The sequence below is a fragment of the Aquarana catesbeiana genome, linkage group LG03, assembly GCF_042186555.1.
Source record: "Aquarana catesbeiana isolate 2022-GZ linkage group LG03, ASM4218655v1, whole genome shotgun sequence".
NCBI classification, from domain to species: Eukaryota; Metazoa; Chordata; class Amphibia; order Anura; family Ranidae; genus Aquarana; species Aquarana catesbeiana.
This window is the reverse complement of record NC_133326.1, coordinates 193,909,298-193,929,551: the sequence shown is the minus strand read 5'-3', so window position 1 is coordinate 193,929,551 and position 20,254 is coordinate 193,909,298. Positions and strand designations below refer to the sequence as shown.

The 20,254-nt window shown below is 46.4% G+C and overlaps 1 protein-coding gene across 4 annotated transcripts in view; it reads left to right on the top strand.

Moving 5' to 3' along the window:
• Positions 1–20,254, top strand: part of LRRK2 (leucine rich repeat kinase 2) — a 546,702-nt gene that overhangs the window by 282,924 nt on the left and 243,524 nt on the right. For all 4 annotated transcript variants that reach the window (XM_073619682.1, XM_073619683.1, XM_073619681.1 and 1 more), the window contains 3 exons: positions 1,462–1,620; positions 13,076–13,191; positions 14,250–14,313. In XM_073619682.1, the coding sequence (XP_073475783.1) occupies positions 1,462–1,620; positions 13,076–13,191; positions 14,250–14,313 (339 nt within the window). The remainder of the gene's footprint in view (positions 1–1,461; positions 1,621–13,075; positions 13,192–14,249; positions 14,314–20,254) is intronic.

The following is a 20,254-nucleotide window of genomic DNA, read 5'->3' as shown; positions in this document are numbered from 1 at the left end:
ATTCACATATCGGGGGGAGGGTGACTTGTTAAAGTGTTACTAAACCAGCAACAATAAAATCTGTCTGTATATGCAGTAAAGCATGCTTGTTTTACTCACCGTGGAACTTAAGGGGTAATCCTCTGTATTGTGTAAAAAGGCTCTTTGATCCTGTACGGACAAATCTACCCCCTCCTGCAGGGTCTCTTGGCAAGGTCAGATAAAACACAGTCAGAGTAGTCCTGCTGCACATGCTCAATTTGGTCTCTATTGCTGGAGAGAACATTTCCTTGTTGAGCTGAGCTTTTCAGGTCATATGATATTGACATCACACATGTGGGCATGTGTACAGATCCTAAATGACAGCCCAATCCCTCCCTCCTCCTTCATGCCCAGTAACTAAAAAAAGAACACCGTGGATGGGATGTCACATCTTGATTCATGGATGATCCACCTCCTAGAACAGCATGAGCACACAGGCTGCAGTGGAGATCTCCTCCTACAAGAACACTCAGCACTCAGGCAGCCCCTGCAGTTTATCACGTGACCGGATGAACTATTTTCATATTACAGGGTTTAGTAACACTTTAATGATTAATGAGAGAGGGACTTTAAAGTGGTTGTAAACCTCCAACATGAAATATGAACAAAGCATATCCTTCTATAGTGTGTCCCTGTCTTAATTCAGAGTACAGGGGGTCCCCTAGTTACAAACATCCGACGTACAAACGACTCCTACTTACAAGCAGAGGCAGACAACAGGAAGTGAGAGGAAATCTACCCCTAGGAAGGGAAATTCTCTCCTGTAAGAGCTATTTTGGGGAAAAGGTACCTCCACTGATGCTTTATCAGCAAGGCTTGTTTCCACAACAAACCAAAATTTTCAAAATCCAATTGTCATTGGGACAGAAAGTGAGGTGAAATTTTCTGAACAGAGGCACAGACAGCAAAACAAACCTTACAGCGGTGTTGACCCTTCCCTATGCTATCCAAAAAGCTTAAAAATAGTTTTTTTGGCTGGAGCTACACTTAAAAAATGTACCTGTTCCGACTTACAAACAGATTCGACTTAAGAACAAACCTACAGTCCCTAACTTGTTTGTAACCCGGGGACCCCCTGTACTATTAGTAGTCAGTATTTATGTCTGTTGCCTGTTCCTCTGCTATCAGCATGAGTCACCTTTGACAAGTTTTCCTGGCAACAAAGTGAACAAAAGGTGACGGGAGGGATCTTCAGCACACATACAGCCTGTGAGTGGCAGCCTGGGCTCTGTTCCTGTGTGCTGTGTGAAGAGGGGTGTGTCCTTTCCCTCCAATCAGCTCTCAGAGCTCTCCTCACTGAGCTCTGCAGTGTGTAATTTCAGCTCCCTGCCCCCTGTTTTTTGACTTTATACTTTAAGTATAGGTCAACTTTTAAGGTCTGCTAAGTAATGTATATTTGTACAATTGTACATGTCATATTGTATTATTTTTTACTTTCAGACTTGGCGCCAGTTTTAGCAAGGAAGGTTTTACGCTATTATGGCTGCACATCTTCAGGTTTGAGTTCTGTAGATGACCTGCTTGATAAAAGTGATGATTCATTCCTTCAGGATGGTTTTGAAGATGTATTTGCCTGCAGTGATGACCTAGACAGTGAAGGTGATGTACTTGAAAGTATTTTAACCTCCCTTTTACTTTTCCTCCTCAAAGTATAGTGAATAATGCTTTGTTTGCACTATTGTAATTAAGCATTCATAAGATTTTTTAATCGTTGTATTCCTATTTGTACAATGTGGGGAACAGATTATTTAAAATGATGACTGTTTTATAGGCAGCTTTTGTTGTACACTAACAAAAAAGAAGTTTGCAGGGAGTTCCCACTATATAACCCCTTTTCACTCCCAGATAGGCAGAGTTTTTTTTGCTAGTGTCTTTAGTTTCTGTTAAACATTTTTAAATTCTACCAGGTGGATGACCAGGCCTTTCAGATTCCAGTTCCAGGCTTAAAGTGATATTTAACCACTTCAATATGGGGCATTTTCCTGCCCAAGCCAATTTTCAGTTTTCAGTGCTGTCGCGATTTGAATGACAATTGCGCGGTCATGCGACGCTGTACCTAAATTAAATTTTTATCATTTTTTTCCCCACAAATAGAGCTTTCTTTTGGTGGTATTTGATCACCTCTGCAGTTTTTATTTTTTGCGCTATAAACAAAAGAAGAGCCATAAGTTTGAAAAAAAAAAAACGCAATATTTTTTACTTTTTGCTATAATAAATACCACAAATTAAAAAAAAAAAATTGTTCCTCTGTTTAGGCCGATACGCATACTTCTACATATTTTTGGTAAAAAAAATCGCAATAAGCGTATATTTATTGGTTTGAGCAAAAGTTATAGCGTCTACAAAATAAGGAATAGTTTTATGGTATTTTTATTAATTATTGTTTTTTTTACTAGTAATGGCGGTGATCTGCGATTTTTATCGTGACTGCGATATTGCGGCGGACACTTTGGACACTTTTGACACCATTTGGGGACCATTGGCATTAAAACAGCAATCCATGCTATAAAAATGCATTGATTACTGTATAAATGTGACAGGCAGGGAAGGGGTTGACACTAGGGGTGAACATAGGGTTAACTGTGTGTCCTAAGAAGTGATTATAACTGTAGGGGGAGGGGACTCACAAGGGGAGGAGACCGATCGGTGTTCCACTGTACTGGGATCACATGATCGGTCTCCTCTGACAGGATGTGGATCTGTGTGTTTACACACACAGATCCACGGTCCTGCTCGGTTAACGGGCAATCGCGGGTGCCCGGCGGACATCGCGGCCGCCGGGCACGTGCATCGGGTCCCGAGTGACGCGGCGGTGCGTGTGCGCACGCCCCCCAGACGGCCGGGAAGCCCAGGACGTCATATGACGCCCGCCCAGGTTGGGAGATCCTATCTGCGCACGTCATATGTACATGGCCGGGTATTGAAGTGGTTAAGGTTGTGGGTTTTTTTTGTTTTTTTTTTTTAAAGCGTAACTTTACCCATAACAACTTGATAAAAAATAATGTTCTTTATGAAAGGACATGCATACCTGATAAAAAATAATGTTCTTTATGAAAGGACATACTACATTAATAATTATGCTACCAAAATTATGGTGTGCTGTAAATTGCCTCCGGCATTGCTTCTGTTTCTTCTTGCTGGAGGCTGCCATTTTGTTGAAGCCCAGAGCCCCTTGAACAGCATTAAATCATAAAGCGGCACTGAACACATTAATTTAATGGTTTAAAAAAACTGTTATGTTCCTGTCAAATCATCAAGTGGCTAGTGTCATAACTGATCAGCATGGCAGTTGCAGATCAAACAGAAGCATCTTCCTTGGCTGTAAAGAATAGGAGAGTTTAATTCCATGGTAAGGGTTGTCAGCAGATCGGCCTCTATAAGCTCAGAAGTGCATAGGGGAGCAACTGAGCATGTGCAGAGCTGAGTGAGACAGTTTATTGCTGGATTTTAAACAGTATAGTTGCTTATTTTTAATGTTTTATACCTGCACAAGGGGCCAGCCTGAAGTCATCTAGCAGGACTTAAATTATTGACTAAAGTTCCACTTTAAATAAGAAACATGTTTTATTTACCTGCCTAGAGCAATGGTTTTGCACAGAGCAGCCCCAGTCCGCTTCTTCTTGGGTCCCCTGCTGGTGCTCCAGGCTCCTCCCTCCTGCCTAGTGCCCCCATAGTAAGCAGCTTGCTATGGGGGCACTGAGCAGGCTCACTCCTGTGTGTCCATTCACACATGGAGCACGACTCTGCCCCGTCCCGCTCTCTCCTCGTTGGTTCACTGGCTTTAATGAGCCAGGAGCCAATGGCTACAGCTGCTGTCTCAGCCAATGAGGAGATAGAGCCAAGGCTCTTGTGCACATCGCTGGATCAAAATCGGGCTCAGGTAAGTATTTGGGGTGGCTGGGGGCGGTGTTCCACATAGGTTTTTTACCTCATGCATAGAATGTATGAAAGTAAAAAACCTTGAGCCTTTACAACCATTGTGGGAGGAGTTATACAGGAAGATATCCCTGCAGCTTTCTTTTTTGACCAATTACCTGATGGTAGCTATGTATAATCCGATCAGTGTTTAACCACTTGCTGTCCGGCTGTTGTATATAAATGGCCTCCTGCTCCTGCCGCTTGTGCATGCTTTTGACACAGCAGATCACAGATCAGGGCACAGGGACTAATCACATGTCCATGATCTCCAGCTACCTCAGTACAATGTTACTATGATCACACTGTAGTGGGGTGGTTAATGATCAGGGGCAGTGGCTGGCTGCTCTGGTGACACTGTATGCCAGTGCATTCGTCTAGTGTCCCTAATCACTAGTAATACAGTAAAGAGTCACAATACCCGTGCATCCAACCACAGTGTCCTTGATCCCACAGCAGTAGAGCGTCACTATACCATTGCAGTCAGCAACAGTGTCCCTGATCACTTTCACACGTGTATAGCGCCACTATACCAGTGCAGCCAGCCACAGTGTCCTGATAACAGCTTCACTAGTCACAGGGTCACCAAACCACTGCAGCCAGCAACAGTGTTTCTGATTGCTGCCACACTGGTCCCAGTGTCGCCAGACCAGTGTAAAGCTGACCATATATGGCTCTAATTTTTTTCGTTCAGCCATCGAGGTAGCTGGGGGGATCCTCCTCGCTGCTCTATTGTATTCTGGGGGGCTAAGGGGGTTTACATTCATGACATCTGTGATTACTAGTGATCTGTGATTAGCTTCAGCTAATCACATGGTACAGGGTGATGTGATTGGCTGAAATACCATGTGATAGCTGTGGGTCAATCACAGAATAGGAAAAACATAGCTGTAATGAATTCATTCATACCAGCTTTGTTGAGATTGTGATCACATGATTACCGGGTCACGGGTACCAGGACCTGCAATCCACTGTGTCCATTGGACACTGCTGTCGCGGGTGCAGCGTACTGTGCACCCCTAACCGAAAACAGGCTGGATGACGTACGTGTACATCATCTGGCCTGTCTGTTCCGGCTGCCCGCAGTAAAAGTACTGTGGGCAGTCGGCAGGTAATTAAAGCATACTTCTACTTTTGCAGTCAAATTAGAGAGAATCCCACTATATGTTTATGTGCTCCTATGTACCCTGCATACCTACACTTGTTTACAAAACTTTTATCACCTTTTAGATGTTTCTCAGGAGAAGGTATCATGGAGGACTGCAGGGTTTTTTGAACAGAGCAAGTCTGTCCTAAGGCTGGTCATTGATTATGCAATTTTCTTTTTTTTCAACCATGGTTTGAAGGAAAGAAAATTGCTTGATTTCCCCATCAACACGGGTCATGTTGATGGGGGAATCCTTCCAGCTCTGCAATTATATTCTGACAAGGGGAGGTTTCCCCACTATCAGAATACAATGATCCCTGCAGGTGGCTATAGCTGCTGGCAGTGATTGTATGTAAAAAGCCTGACAGGCTGGTTGTACTGAAGTCGATTGCTAGATCAACTTCAGTACAACTAGCCTGCTCATGGATGGATCGAAATTTGTCTGGTTCCTGCTGAACTGGCCAAACTTCGATCCATCTATGGCTGGCTTTAAGCTGTCTTAAGGCTGTCCTCATTAACATACAATGCAAGAATCCTATCCTGTAAAACTTTAACTCTTTTTTTTATGACATACAGTGTTCAAAGCTAGTTGCAATTGATAATGACATTCTGCCTGCACAGTACAGACAGGGTTATTTATGGCAAACACAACTGCCCATTCCCCTCATATAGATAACCATGTAGGATTTTTACTTGCTAGAGGGTCCAGAATAGAGCACCAAAAAAGAAAAGCTGCAATTTAAAAAAAAAAAAAAATTAAGTACTGTGAATGGGGACATATGTAACAAAGTAAAGTAGGTGGTATTGAATTTACAATTTGACTGCAAAATTGTAAATACACTTTAAGCTTGGACAACTTCAAAAGATGTGTAGTAGTGTACCTCTGTGGTCATTACATCTCCAGCACATAGAGGAGACTTAGAGGTACATTTTTATGTAGGCTATCTGGGGTTTTGTACCACCTTGATATGATTTTGAAGGCAGAGTCTTTATATGTGTTAGAAATAAAGGTTGGGTGGTCTAGTTTCAATATATGATTGATTTTTTTTTGAGACGTGAAGGTGACTCTTCCTTTTCTTGAGGTAGGGAGATGGGGTAGATTGCTTAAAAGGTAATGAACAAGCGTCAGGGCCTAAGTTCATCCAAAATTGATAAATGTGTCAGAGGACCGTGGTATGCTTTCTTGGCTAGATTGCAGGTAGTGGTCAAGTTGGTCAATCCATCAAGGATCAAGATCTTGATGGAACCTGTTGTGTAGGTGTTTGAATTAGAATTAGGGGCTTTTTCGGGTGTGGAACAGAGCCAGGTGACCACCAGGATCTATAGTGTCACTCAAAATGCTTTCCCCCTTTTCGTCTTTCAGGACAGCACCTTTGAGAGACCTCGGCTCCTCCCTTCTCAGGAAACACCGCCTCCACCAGAGCTTTAAGCCACGCATCCCCTCCAGCCCGTCAGTTTTGGTGTTTCCTCCGGCGGGGAGACAATGCTAGGAACCAGGGCCATTTCAGTTTGGGAGGCTGAGCCCGTTGTTATCCTGGAAAGGGAGAGACAGAGGTCTCTCACGCACAGCAGCTGGGCTGGAGAGCCCATTATCTATGTGGCTCTGTATCGCACCCTGTCCTCTTTTGGGGAAGGTGGAGGCCATGACGCTCGCTTTCCGCTGCCTGGGGAAGATGGCGGAAGTGTCCAAGTCCCCCTCGCTCTGGGGAGGCCAGCGTGGAGCTCGAGGCTTGCCCGGATGGCGGGTGACGTCAGTTTCAGCGGGGGGCGGGTACTTCCCTTTGACCCGCAGCTTCCGGACGCAGGACGTAAAGCGAGCGGCATAACGGCTGGTGTGGGCTCCCTGTAGTGACAGCAAGAGGAGCTTGAGGTGGATCACGTCCCGATCTGGCCTGGAGGGATGCCGGAGACCGAGGTTACCCGATCTGCGCCGGGTGACGCCAACACCAGCCACTCTAAGGTAAGAGGAACTCTGGGGTGGTGTTCCCTTACCAATTTTTCCCATTCCGCTCCACGGGTGAACCCCCCTCTCAAGTGGTCAGAGGGGAGGAGATGTACTTCTGGGACCCGGGTGGGGTGCACTCCTGGTATCGGTTTCTATGTTGTGCTGGCAAATTCTGATGGCTGTGTCTGGGGGTCTCTCTTTTTTGTCTTTTTCAGAGCAAGTTCACAGAAAAGTCTAAGTCCCCCACAACTCCAAGAGGGAGTGCCCATCATGTAGGACTACTATGGGGGATTCCTGGCCCAAGGTTCTGTGTAGGGAATGCATAGAAGTTTTAGTAAAGGAACCTTCTGCAGAACAGGGTTCAGATTTGGCAGTGTGCGTTAAGGAGCTTTCCAGTACCTTCCAGTCTTTTAAATCGCCGTTTGCAAGTTTTCAGCCCCTGCAACCCCTGGCTACTCCTCTGCAAGACATTGCACCTGGTCCGCCGGCAGGTCCCTCCACTTTTGGAGGGTTACCTGGGGGCACCATGGCGGCACTAGAGGAAGATCCTGACAGTGCATCCTCAGATTCCTTAGGGGAGTCAGACGGAGAGAAGATGAATGGTGGATCCAACCAAACCTCCAGATATAAGCTCTCCCTGGAGGAAGTGGAGGAGCTCTTGGAAGCTATCCACACCACTCTGGGGATCCAGGAAGAGAAGAAGTCGCTGTCGCTCCATGACCAAATGTGTGAGGGTCTTGGAGAACAGAAGAGTTGGGTCTTTCCGGTCCATGAAGTCCTGCTGGAAGCCATCAAAAAAGAATGGCGAGACCCAGAGCGGAAGCCTTTCTATTCCAGGGCCCTTAAATGCAGATTCCCCTTTGCAGAGCATGAAGTGGCGGTCTGGAATAAATCACCTAGGCTGGATGCAGCTTTTTCTCAAGTGTCCAGAAAAACAGAACTGGCCTTTGAGGATATGGAGGCGTTAGCAGACCCCATTGACAAAAGGATGGACTCCCTCCTCAAGAAGACCTGGGATTCTTCCCTAGGGAATCTTAAGCCTGCCATGGCAGTCACAGCGATGGCTCACAACATGGACCACTGGCTGACGCACATAAAAGCACATATTGAGGCTGGAACCGCAAAGGAAACAATTCTCTTCTCTTTTCCTATGCTTTTAAAGGGGGTAGTATACATTGCAGATGCCTCGGCGGAGTCGGTTCGCATGTCCGCTAGGTCCTCTGCCCTGGCCATTTCAGCCAGAAGAGCTCTCTGGCTAAAATCCTGGCAAGGGGACAATGCGTCCAAACTAAAGCTCTGCAGAGTACCTTTTACGTGGAATTTACTGTTTGTCGGATGTCTGATCCAGGACAGCCTCCAACTCTGGACCAAAAAGAAGGCTTTTCCCCTGAAGAGGAAGTTGGGGGAACAGTCTAAGAAGAAACCTCGCCCCCAGAAGAAGTTTGGATTTCCGAGGGCAGAGGCTCAGAAAAAAGGTTGGACCAACAAGGGCAGAGGGTGTGGGGGGAGCGATTTTTCGCCCACCTGAAGAGCCCCGAAAGACCCAATGACAAGTCAACTCCTGTGGGAGGAAGACTGGGGGCTTTCCTCCCACAGTGGGAGTCAGTTACCTCCAATCAATTCATCTTAGGAATTGTAAAGATGGGGTACAGACTGGAATTTTCAAGCCCCCCCCACACAGGCTTCTTGTTACAGACCTGCCAAGGTGTGCGGAGAAGGCGCGGCGCCCTGAAAGCCCTCAGGGAAGTTCAGGCTCATTTTGAACCTGAAACCTCTCAATCAATTAATCACCTACAGAAGGTTTCGCATGGACTCCATCTTTTCCGTGAAGGCACTGCTCCCTCCGGACTGCTACATGGTGTCCATAGATCTAAGGGACGCCTACCTGCACATTCCTATTGCAGAGGGCAGTCATAGGTTCCTCAGACTAGCAGTAAGCTCCGGGGAGGAGACTGTCCATCTACAATTTCGAGCTCTTCCCCCCGCATATTCACCAAAGTCATGGTGGAGGTCCTGGCTTTCCTGCGTCTACGAGAAATCTCAGTGATTGCATACCTGGATGATCTGCTCCTTTTTGCTCCTTCACCGGAGCAGTTGGTCCAGGATTTGCAGGAAGCAAGGAGCGTGTTGGAACATCTAGGATGGATTTTAAATTTGGAAAAATCCAACCAAGTCCCGTCCCAAAGGGGCACCTTCCTGGGCTACATACTGGACTCAACCCAGCGGAGGGTCTTTCTCCCCCAAGAAAAAATTCAGAAAGTGGACAGGACTTTGGCAGTTCTGCAGAGCAATCACCAAGTCTCAATAAGACAGGCCATGTCAGCTTTAGGTCTGCGGACGGCTTCCCTTCCAGCTGTACGGTGGGCAGGATTACATTTCTGCCCTTTGCAGTGGTTCATCCCAAGGGTTTGGGACCACACTCAGAGGTCTTTGGACTCAACGGTTCTCATATTCGAGTACGGGTAAAGAGATCCCTGTGGTGGTGGAGAAAAACAGCAAATCTATCCCAGGGACTAGAATGGGTGCTGCCAGTGTCCAGGATCGTCACAACAGACGCAAGTGGCACTGGTTGGGGAGCACACCTAGGTGCGAGTCTGGTGCAGGGTTCCTGGAGAATCGAAGACGCAGGGAGGTCCTCGAACTGGAGGGATCTAAGGGCTTTTTCGCTGGCCCTCAAAGCTTTCCAGCAGGCGCTCCAGGGACATTGCGTTCAGGTCCGCTCGGACAACTCCTCAGCGGTTGCCTACATCAACCGACGGGGGGGCACTAGGAACAGTACCCTGTGGGCCCTGGCAGAAACAATTTTCAAATGGGCCGAAGTCACAGTGTTGTCCCTTTTAGTGGTGCATCTAAAAGGGCAGTTAAACCAGCTGGCAGACTTCCTCAGCAGAAGGCCGCTGAGGGAGAGCAACTGGGTCCTGAGTCAGAACACTTACAGGATGATTACCCAAAAGTGGGGGGTCCCATGTGTGGACCTTTTCGCTTCAAAGGAGAACGCAAAAACTCCTCACTTTTTCTCTCTGAACTGGTGGGACGGGACAATAGGGGTGGTCTCGCTCTCTCACAGCTATGCCTTCCCCGCTCCTGCACTGTTGCCTGCAGTCTTGAGAAAATTCCGGACAGAGGACACGACCCTGATCCTAATAGCACCACATTGGCCCAGGAGGCCTTGGTTTTCTGTCCTAAAGGATCTGGCGGTGGAACCTCCATGGATATTGCAGGTCCAGGAAGACTTCCTCTCTCAAGGTCCAATCTGCTGTCCCCAGGTGGAGAGGTGGAATCTGGCAGCCTGGCAACTGAGGAGGAAATGCTGAGGAATAAGGGGTTCTTCGAACGATTGGTGACGTCTCTTCTAAATTGTAGGAAAAAGGAGACGTGCACTATCTATTTAAAAGTCTGGAAAAAGTTAAATTCTTGGTGCGCAGAGAGCTCCTTTAGCGTTGACAGCCCTGTAGCAGTACTGGAGTTCCTGCAAAGTGGGGCAGACAAGGGGCTGGCTCTCAGTACTCTTAAGGGTGGTACTCTTTTTAGAACAGCTAGCAGTGTAACCCTGGATAACTAGGTTCTTTAAAGCCTTAAGTAGGCAGAGACCAGTTAATTCCCACCCTTATTCCCATGTGGGATATTTCTCTGGTACTGCAGGCTTTTACAGGGGAAGCCTTTGAACCTATAGAGTCTTGTGCAGTGAAATTTCTAACTCTCAAGACTGTTTTTTAGTAGCGATCACTACCGCAAGGAGGGTTAGTGAGCTGGAAGCCCTCTTGATTAGGGCACCCTTTTTTCAAATCTTTCCGGATCGGATAATGTTTAAAACCGGTCCGGCCTTTTTGCCAAAAATGGCTTCCATATTTCAAAGGAGCCAGGAAATCTGTCTGCCTCCTTTCTCATAAAAGCCTGTGAGGGAACAGGAGCATGTTTTTCACAGGCTAGACGTTAGGAGATGTGTCCTAAAGTACTTGGACCGTATACAGAACAGTATAGAAAGTCTGATTCCTTTTTTGTTTACTTTTCAGGGGCTAGGAAGGGGTCCAAACCCTCTAGGTGTACAATAACCAGATGGCTGAGGTTAGCCATTACTCAGGCATATATGGCAAAAGGGGTGGAGGTCCCGGAAGGTATCAGGGCTCATTCCACCAGGGCCATGGCGACATCTCAGGCAGAGTGGGCTGGTGCTACACCCGAACAGATTTGTAGAGCAGCGACGTGGTCAATTTTTAAGACCTTCTTTAAGCACTATAGGCTGGATTTATTATCTGCCCAGGACCAAGCCTTCGGGCGTAAAGTTCTGCAAGCGGTAGTCCCACCCTAGGGTAAGTGCTTGCTTATCCTCTCAAAGGTGCTGTCCTGAAAGACAAAAAGGGGGAAAATCAAAGTTACTTACCGGTAACGTCTTTTCCAAGAGTCTTTCAGGACAGCATCGGTACCCACCGAAATAACAATTCGCCACTAGGACGTGAGAGCATCAAGAAAATGAAGGTTGGTATGATGTGTTCTTGTGTCTCCCTAGACTGACCGGAGGTTCTCGTGGAAAAACTGACGGGCTGGAGGGGATGTGTGGCTTAAAGCTCTGGTGGAGGCGGTGTTTCCTGAGAAGGGAGGAGCCGAGGTCTCTCAAAGGTGCTGTTCTGAAAGACTCTTGGAAATTATGTTACCGGTAAGTAACTTTGATTTTCCTACAAGTGTCAACAAGGGACAGTGTCCCTGGTAGGTCAGGTCAATGGACCCGTGTGAAGGAGGAGCAGAGCGAACATAGTTGAGGAGGCGGAAAACCACTAACAGAAGAATGAGTAAACCCAAATCCCTGGGTAGGCCAGCTAGCAGCCAGGTAAGGCCTAAGTGGGGGTTGGATCTTAGAGCATAGAAGAGAGCTGGAATTCCCAGCCGACAAGTAAGAAGAATAAAAATCAAACCAGAGGTATGCATCGACAAACACAGGGATTTAAGAAACCGTGCAGCTAGACTCCACCGCAGTGATCCAGACCAAAAGGTCAGTGGATAGGAGCCCTTCCTTTTTAGAGGAGGAGGACAGGGACCCCACAGCCAGGAAAGTCACTAGCCAGTGGAAAAAAACAGCCCAGTGGGACCTGCCGATAGGTCAAGGTGAGACCCTTATCCCGAGAGGCCAGTTTTTTGTTTTTTAAAATATTTTTTATTGACTAATGTAGGTTACTGCAAACTAGGCATAGTTACTTTTCTCCATGGTTTACTGAATTAAAGGGGCTTATTTTTACCTCATATGAGGGATTAAACATACCAGAAAATACTTGAGGAACGTATGTACAGTCAGAAGAAAGGGGAACATAATTGAAAACTTTAAATACATTAAGGGTGTGAATAAGGTTCAGGATCAAGAACACAAGGAAATTAGTATAAACTAGCATGATTGAAAGTTCACAACTAATCTTAGAAAATATTATTTAACAGAAAGAGCAGTTGATGCCTGGAATAGACTTCCAGTAGGGGCAGGGAATCAGTCAACAGTATGTGGATTCAGACATGGACCATGCCATTTCAATTGCCATCTTTTGACTTTGATTTTGTGTCACTAATTCAATGACCCAGGACAAGTATGCATCAAATGAAAGTTATAGAAAATCAATACGTCTTCATCTACTTGTGCTCGGTCAGTGGCTCAGAGTATCAGTCGGCCCATTTCACACGAGCGACAGTCCTGTCTGGTAAAAGCATGTTTTGTTATTTTGAAATTACAAGCCTCCAGGCAGAGTGATCACTTGCGGTTGTACATTGTGATTAACAGCAATTACTTGCATTTACATGCGGCTGTGGTGGAACATTCTTGCCTTTCTGATATGCTTGCTGTTTAGCTGCGGTAGATAACTTTATCTGTCCGCAACTAAAAGCTGAATTCTATCCGCCTGTGTGAAAGGGATGAATCAATGCATAAGCAATGGAAATTTGTTTCCTAATCGTTTACTGATCAGCAGACATTTCACTGACAAAATTAAAATTTTAAACTTACATATCTTAATAGGAATATTTTTTGGAATAACAAATAAAGCTTATTAATTATTATTTTTATTTTATAGGTAGCGATGGGATGCTTCCAGTGAAAAAGTCTCACTCGTTTGTCAATCTTGACATTCACAAGGAAAATTCAAAGCTGAATCACATAACATCAGGGCAAAGACAAACTAACTCATTGGTATGCTACATTTATTATTTTGGGTTACCCTGTACCATTTCTTTTTAAATTAAACTATGCTTTCAGTACACTTCAAAGGTGTTTGCAGTGCAGGAAATGTATGCATTCTTGCAGTGGTGGCTGACAAGTTTGCATACTTTTTTGATATGTTGTTGATCAATAATAGTATTCTTTGTCTAGATAAAAAAAATAGCTGAATGTTATGCCTTGCAATGGCAATCATTTGATCCTTTGATAATCAAGACAACCTTTTATTATCAAAGCAAGTATCTTTCAGATTATCAAGACAGAGGAAGAGAACTTGTACCAGTTGTCCTGTTACTTCAATGGTTGTGACAAAAAGTACTATTTACCATCTGTTCCACAGCTGACAATGCACTACGAGTTAACTATTGTTGAAGAATACCCACACTGGAATGAGTTTAAAAAGAATTTAGGGACATTTGGAATGAAATGCAGTACCTGACTGCACAAATTTTATTTACCAGTCTTTCTGTAACATAACAAATCAACAACTTTTTTGCAGAGGTCTGCCCATGCTGTGTGGAATTGGGTAGGGTTTGATTTACTGTTTATTTTTCACTTGGCCATGACCTTTGTGGGAGAATCCCTCCTCCAAACCTAGTACTGTCTAATTGCATTCTCTGCAGGTATGTGGGAAAAAGTTGGCAAATGACAGCCCCATAGCTCCTAACTCGGCTTGTCAGATCCCTAAGAGAGATGTTGGTTTTGGTGGTTTTTGGTCTCATGAAGCGGTTTATGTAAAGTTTGATGAGGAGAGACTGGTCTATTCTAATGCTGGGGCATGCCATATTTGTGTTACTGACTCGGCAGATAAAACTGCAACATAAGCATGGTAAATGGTTTCTTACACTGTTTAACAAAAGGGAACTGTTGCAGAGCTGAAAATATGAACACATTTGATGCTTACAGCTTTGCTATTGTCACTTACAAGTTCTGAATGTCACAGTCTGGATGCTTTAAGTTTTTGCTTGTTTCTGTTAAATTTAATGCCTGTTTTCCTTTCAAAATTATCCTATTTGTGCTCTCCTTAACAGGGTGCATTTGGAGATGAAACTGTTATACGTCGCAGAAAAGATTTTGTAAGCCTCGATTATCCAAGTAGGTGGTTGTGTATATTTTATAAACTTATTTTACATCCATACATGTACATTATTATACCTTTTTATAACTTCAAGTTGCATTTACCTCTGGAAGATTTTACTCCCTTCATGAACAAAGCATTTTCTTTCTCGAGCATCACGGGACACAGAGCCACAGTAATTACTGATGGGTTATATAGGTATCACTGATGATTGGACACTGGCACACCCTATCAGGAAGTTCAACCCCCTATATAATCCCTCCCCCTTGCAGGGATACCTCAGTTTTTACGCCAGTGTCTTAGGTGATGGACGTGTAAAGATGTCCTGTGCTGAGCTCCAAAGGGAATATCCTAAGATCCTATACTGGGGCAAGCCAGGCGAACCGGATCCATTCAAAGTGTCTTTTCATGGCCGAATTGAATGGTACCCGGGCCTCGTGTCCGAAGAAACGAGGTTTTACCCGTAATGCTTCTCTTTTTAGAGAGCTGGACCCCGCAGATCAGAAAATGGCTTTAAACTTCCTAATTTCTGGCGAGGTGCTTTACGGTCCCAGAACTGTTGGATCCCCCTACTGATGGGGGCCCCAGTCTCTGACGGTTTTTTCAAATGGAGCCCACCGTGAGAGGTGAAGATTGGGTCTGTGTAAACAGCACCCTGCGGCTGGATAAGGTAAGAGGAGATTCCACAGAATTTTTGAGTTCTAGTGGCTTTTCTCCTTTAAGGTAAATGCATGCTATGCCTATTGTGACCACCGGGGGCTGCCAAGAGCACAAACCTACACATGCTGACTCTGTCTCAGGTGTTGTAATCGCTGTTTATGTCCCAGCGTATCAAGCAGGCTGCAAACAGGTAAGGTGGAAAGGGGGGATTTCTCATGTTTGAATGTTCCCCCCCCCAGGCTAGAGAGGGGCCACAGGGGTCTAGAAAGTGGTTATACCACCCGGGCTCTGCGGCCTAATGGCCACCATCTCTCAAGATAGCCGTTCAGGCAGATCTTGTTACCAGCCTCCCTCCCTCCCCCCCCATCCCCAGCCTTTCTCCGGAAGCATGACAGGAGAGTCGGCAGCGCGGGAAGCGCTCGTTTTTTTCAAAACTCGAGGGGGGGGGGCAGTAGAGGAGGGGGCGGGATGTCAGCACAGGTGCTTAGACTCCCACTCAGGCCAGCTGCAGGCTATTAGAGGCACTCTGTACAGGTGCACTCAGCCTTCTGAGAGACACAGAGCTGACGGTCGCATGTAAGGTGGGACACAGGCATTCTCCTAGGCAGCATTTACTGAAGTAACACCAGACTGAGCATTGGGTAGCAAGACTTTTAGCCAGACTACATCGCTCAGCGGGCAGTGTTCATTTGTATACCTCACACCTTGTTGCTTTGCACTATGGGTAGAAGAGGTTCAAGCACCCCAGGAACCAGAGACACTAGGGGATCTCGTTCAGGTTCTGAGGGCCCCCTGTCGGCAGCATCCTCCCCCCCTAAAGATGGGCCAGGGACGGCTAGCCAGGGAGAGCCATCGGGGTCAGGGGCTACACCTGCTTCTGGCACTTCAGCCCCTGTATATATTACACAAGAGGTTTTTTCCTCAACCATTAATGGTCTAGAGGAAAGATTAATGGCCGTGATTACGTCTTCACTCAGTGGAAGAAAACGCACTAGGCTTTCCTCTGTTCCCCAAGACCCTCAGACAGAGGAGCTCTGGGATAAAGGAGATGAATCCCTTTCAGAGGATTGGGATGGGATGGATGATTCCTCTTCGGAGGATTCAGGTGGAGAGGGACCCTCTGCGACTTCCCAAGAGGAGAAAGTCTTAGTGCAGATCCTCACTGGATTGGTCCGCTCCACATTTAAGTTGCCCATACCTGAAACTGCTAAAGAATCCTCTTCTGCTTTGGGGTCACTGAAACCTTTCCAAGCAGCACATGCTTTTCCTGTTCATACTTTACTTGAAAAGCTTATTTATTCTGAGTGGGATCACCCAGACAAACGTTTTTTTCCGCCGAGAAAGTTTTCAACACTTTATCCGATGGAAGAAAAGTTTATTAAAATGTGGGGAATACCGGCTATTGATGCCGCCATTTCCTCCGTAAATAATAGCCTGACTTGTCCTGTAGACAATGCTCAGATGCTCAGGGATCCTGTAGATAAAAGGATGGAATCCCTATTGAAGGATGTTTTCTCCTTAGCAGGATCAGTGGCCCAACCTGCAGTAGCAGCGATTGGAGTCTGTCAATACTTAAGAGACCATGTTAAGCAGGTCATCAAAGTATTACCTGAACAGCAGGCCCAGGGGTTTGCTAACCTTCCAGCGGCCTTATGCTTTGTGGTTGACGCCATTAGAGATTCTATCGTGCAAACCTCCCGTCTTTCACTGGAGTTGGTGCATATACGTAGAATCCTATGGTTGAAAAATTGGTCAGCCGAAGCACCATGTAAGAAGCTACTGGCTGGGTTTCCATTTCGTGGTGCAAGGTTGTTTGGAGAGGACTTGGATAACTATATCAAGAGAATCTCTTGTGGGAAAAGCACTCTCTTACCTGTCAAGAAGAAGAGTAAGCGTCCCTCTTTCAAACGTACTCTTTCCCCAGCGCCGGGGGCTTCAGCCTCCAGGCAGTCTCGATGGCCGCCTCCATCGGGGTCCAGAGACAAGAGTCAACCCCAGGGACAAAAGTAGTCCTGGGGAAAGAAGCCTACTAGGCAAAACACTAAGACCTCTGCATGAGGGGGCGCCCCCGCTCACTCTAGTGGGGGGAAGACTGCGACAGTTCTCAGAGCTCTGGCACGAGGACTTCCAGGACAGATGGGTAGTCTCCACGGTAACCTTAGGGTACAAGCTGGAGTTTCAGGAATTCCCTTCTCCTCGGTTCCTCAGATCAAATGTTCCCAGAGACCCAGAGAAGAAGCAGTCGCTCCTTCTAGCGTTAGAGCGACTTTTGTCGCAGGAGGTCATTATGATAGTTCCCGCAAAGGACCAGGGATTGGGCTTCTATTCCAACCTTTTTACGGTCCAAAAGCCAAATGGGGATGTCAGGCCCATTTTGGACTTAAGGGATCTGAACCGATTCCTAAGGATTCAATCCTTCCGCATGGAATCAATTCGAACAGTAGTTCCCACCCTGCAGGGAGGAGAATTTCTGGCATCAATAGACATCAGAGATGCATATCTGCATGTGCCCATTTTTCCTGCTCATCAGAAGTTTCTGCGCTTCGAGGTAGGAGGGCGCCATTTCCAGTTTGTGGCTCTGCCTTTCGGGATAGCCACTGCACCTCGAGTGTTCACAAAGATCTTGGCTCCTCCTCTGGCCAGATTAAGGGCTCAGGGTATAGCTGTCATAGCATACCTAGACGACCTGCTCTTGATAGACCGGTCGGTAGCCTCTTTGAATGGAAACTTGAGGACCACGGTCAGGTATCTAGAACACCTGGGTTGGATCCTCAACTTAGAAAAGTCTTTCCTAAAACCAGTAAGAAGACTGGAGTATTTAGGTCTGATTATAGATACAAGCCAGGAGAAAATATTTCTACCCCAGGCAAAGATCACTGCTTTGAGAGAGCTGATTCTGACAGTAAGGACCAAGAAGGGTCCCTCAGTCCGCCTTTGTATGAGGCTACTAGGGAAGATGGTGTCTTCATTCGAAGCAGTTCCCTATGCTCAGTTTCACTCAAGAATGCTGCAACACAGTATTCTGTCGACCTGGAACAAGAAGGTTCAGGCATTAGACTTTCCGATGCACCTGTCGCATGCGGTGCGTCAGAGCCTCAATTGGTGGCTCATACCCGAAAACCTGCAGAAGGGGAAATCCTTTCTACCGGTTACCTGGACGGTGGTAACAACAGATGCCAGTCTGTCAGGTTGGGGAGCAGTTCTGGAACAGGCTGCGGTCCAAGGGGTATGGTCCAAGACAGAGAGGACCTTACCCATCAACATTCTGGAGATCCGGGCGATACATCTAGCTCTAAAAGCCTGGACTATCAGGCTACAGGGTTGTCCGGTCAGGATCCAGTCCGACAATGCCACAGCAGTGGCTTATGTCAATCATCAGGGAGGCACCCGGAGCCGAGCTGCTCAAAAAGAGGTGAACCAGATCTTAGTCTGGGCAGAGATGCATGTGCCATGCATATCGGCAGTTTTCATCCCGGGAATAGAGAATTGGCAGGCGGACTATCTAAGTCGCCAGCAGTTACTTCCAGGGGAATGGTCTCTGCATCCAGACGTCTTTTGGGCCATATGCCAAAGATGGGGGGTTCCAGATGTAGATCTCTTTGCATCCCGATTCAACAAAAAGATAGACAGATTTGTGGCAAGGACAAAAGATCCTCTTGCATGCGGGACGGATGCGTTGGTGATTCCGTGGCATCGGTTCTCACTAATTTACGCATTCCCGCCTATTCTGCTACTACCACGACTCCTTCGCAGGATCAGGCAGGAAAGGAAGTCGGTACTTCTGGTGGCCCCCGCTTGGCCCAGAAGGACTTGGTATGCAGAAATTGTAAGGATGACTGTGGGTTCCACCTTGGACCCTACCGGTACGCCCAGACCTGTTATCTCAAGGTCCAGTGTTCCATCCTGCCTTACAAACGCTAAATTTGACGGTTTGGCTATTGAGACCCACGTTCTGAAGAGTCGTGGGCTCTCAGGTCCTGTCATATCTACCTTGATTAATGCAAGGAAGCCAGCTTCCAGGATGATTTATCATAGAGTCTGGAAGGCTTATATAACCTGGTGTGAATCCAGAGGTTGGCTTCCCAGGAAATATGTCATAGGTAGAATCCTTGATTTTCTACAGATGGGATTAGAGATGAACCTGGCCTTGAGTACCATCAAGGGCCAGGTTTCTGCTTTATCAGTATTATTTCACCGGCCACTTGCTTCGCATTCTTTGGTCCGAAACTTTATGCAGGGGGTGATGCGTCTTAATCCTCCGGTTAAAGCGCCCCTAAACCCCTGGGACTTGAATTTGGTCCTGGCTGTGTTACAGAAACAGCCTTTTGAACCAATAAGTCAGATTCCTTTGGTCTTGTTGACAAGGAAATTAATTTTTCTGGTGGCCATCTCTTCTGCTAGAAGAGTATCAGAATTAGCAGCTCTTTCCTGTAAGGAGCCTTATTTGATTATACACAAGGATAGAGTGGTACTACACCCTCATCCTAGTTTTTTACCGAAGGTGGTTTCTGATTTTCATTTAAACCAAGACATTGTTCTACCTTCCTTTTTTCCAGATCCCTGTTCTCCGGAAGAGAGATCTCTACATTCGTTGGATGTAGTAAGAGCAGTTAAGGCCTATCTAGGGGCAACTACTCAGATCCGCAAGACGGATGTTTTGTTTGTGCTGCCAGAGGGTCCCAATAGAGGACAGGCAGCGTCAAAAGCTACCATTTCTAAATGGATTCGACAGTTGATCATTCAAGCTTACGGTTTGAAACAGAAGATTCCTCCGTTTCAGATCAGGGCACATTCCACAAGGGCTATTGGTGCTTCTTGGGCAGTGCATCACCGGGCCTCTATGGCTCAAATCTGCAAGGCCGCAACCTGGTCTTCAGTTCATACATTCACCAGATTCTATCAGGTGAATGTGAGAAGGCATGAGGATATCGCCTTTGGGCGTCGTGTGCTGCAGGCAGCGGTACAGGGTCCTCAGGTCTGATTGCACCCTACTTGGTCGTGGTTCCCCCCCCTCAGGTAGCATTGCTCTGGGACATCCCATCAGTAATTACTGTGGCTCTGTGTCCCGTGATGTTCGAGAAAGAAAATAGGATTTTTTAAAACAGCTTACCTGTAAAATCCTTTTCTTTCGAAGGACATCACGGGACACAGAGGTCCCGCCCCTCTTCTAATACACTATATTACTTGGCTACAAAACTGAGGTATCCCTGCAAGGGGGAGGGATTATATAGGGGGTTGAACTTCCTGATAGGGTGTGCCAGTGTCCAATCACCAGTGATACCTATATAACCCATCAGT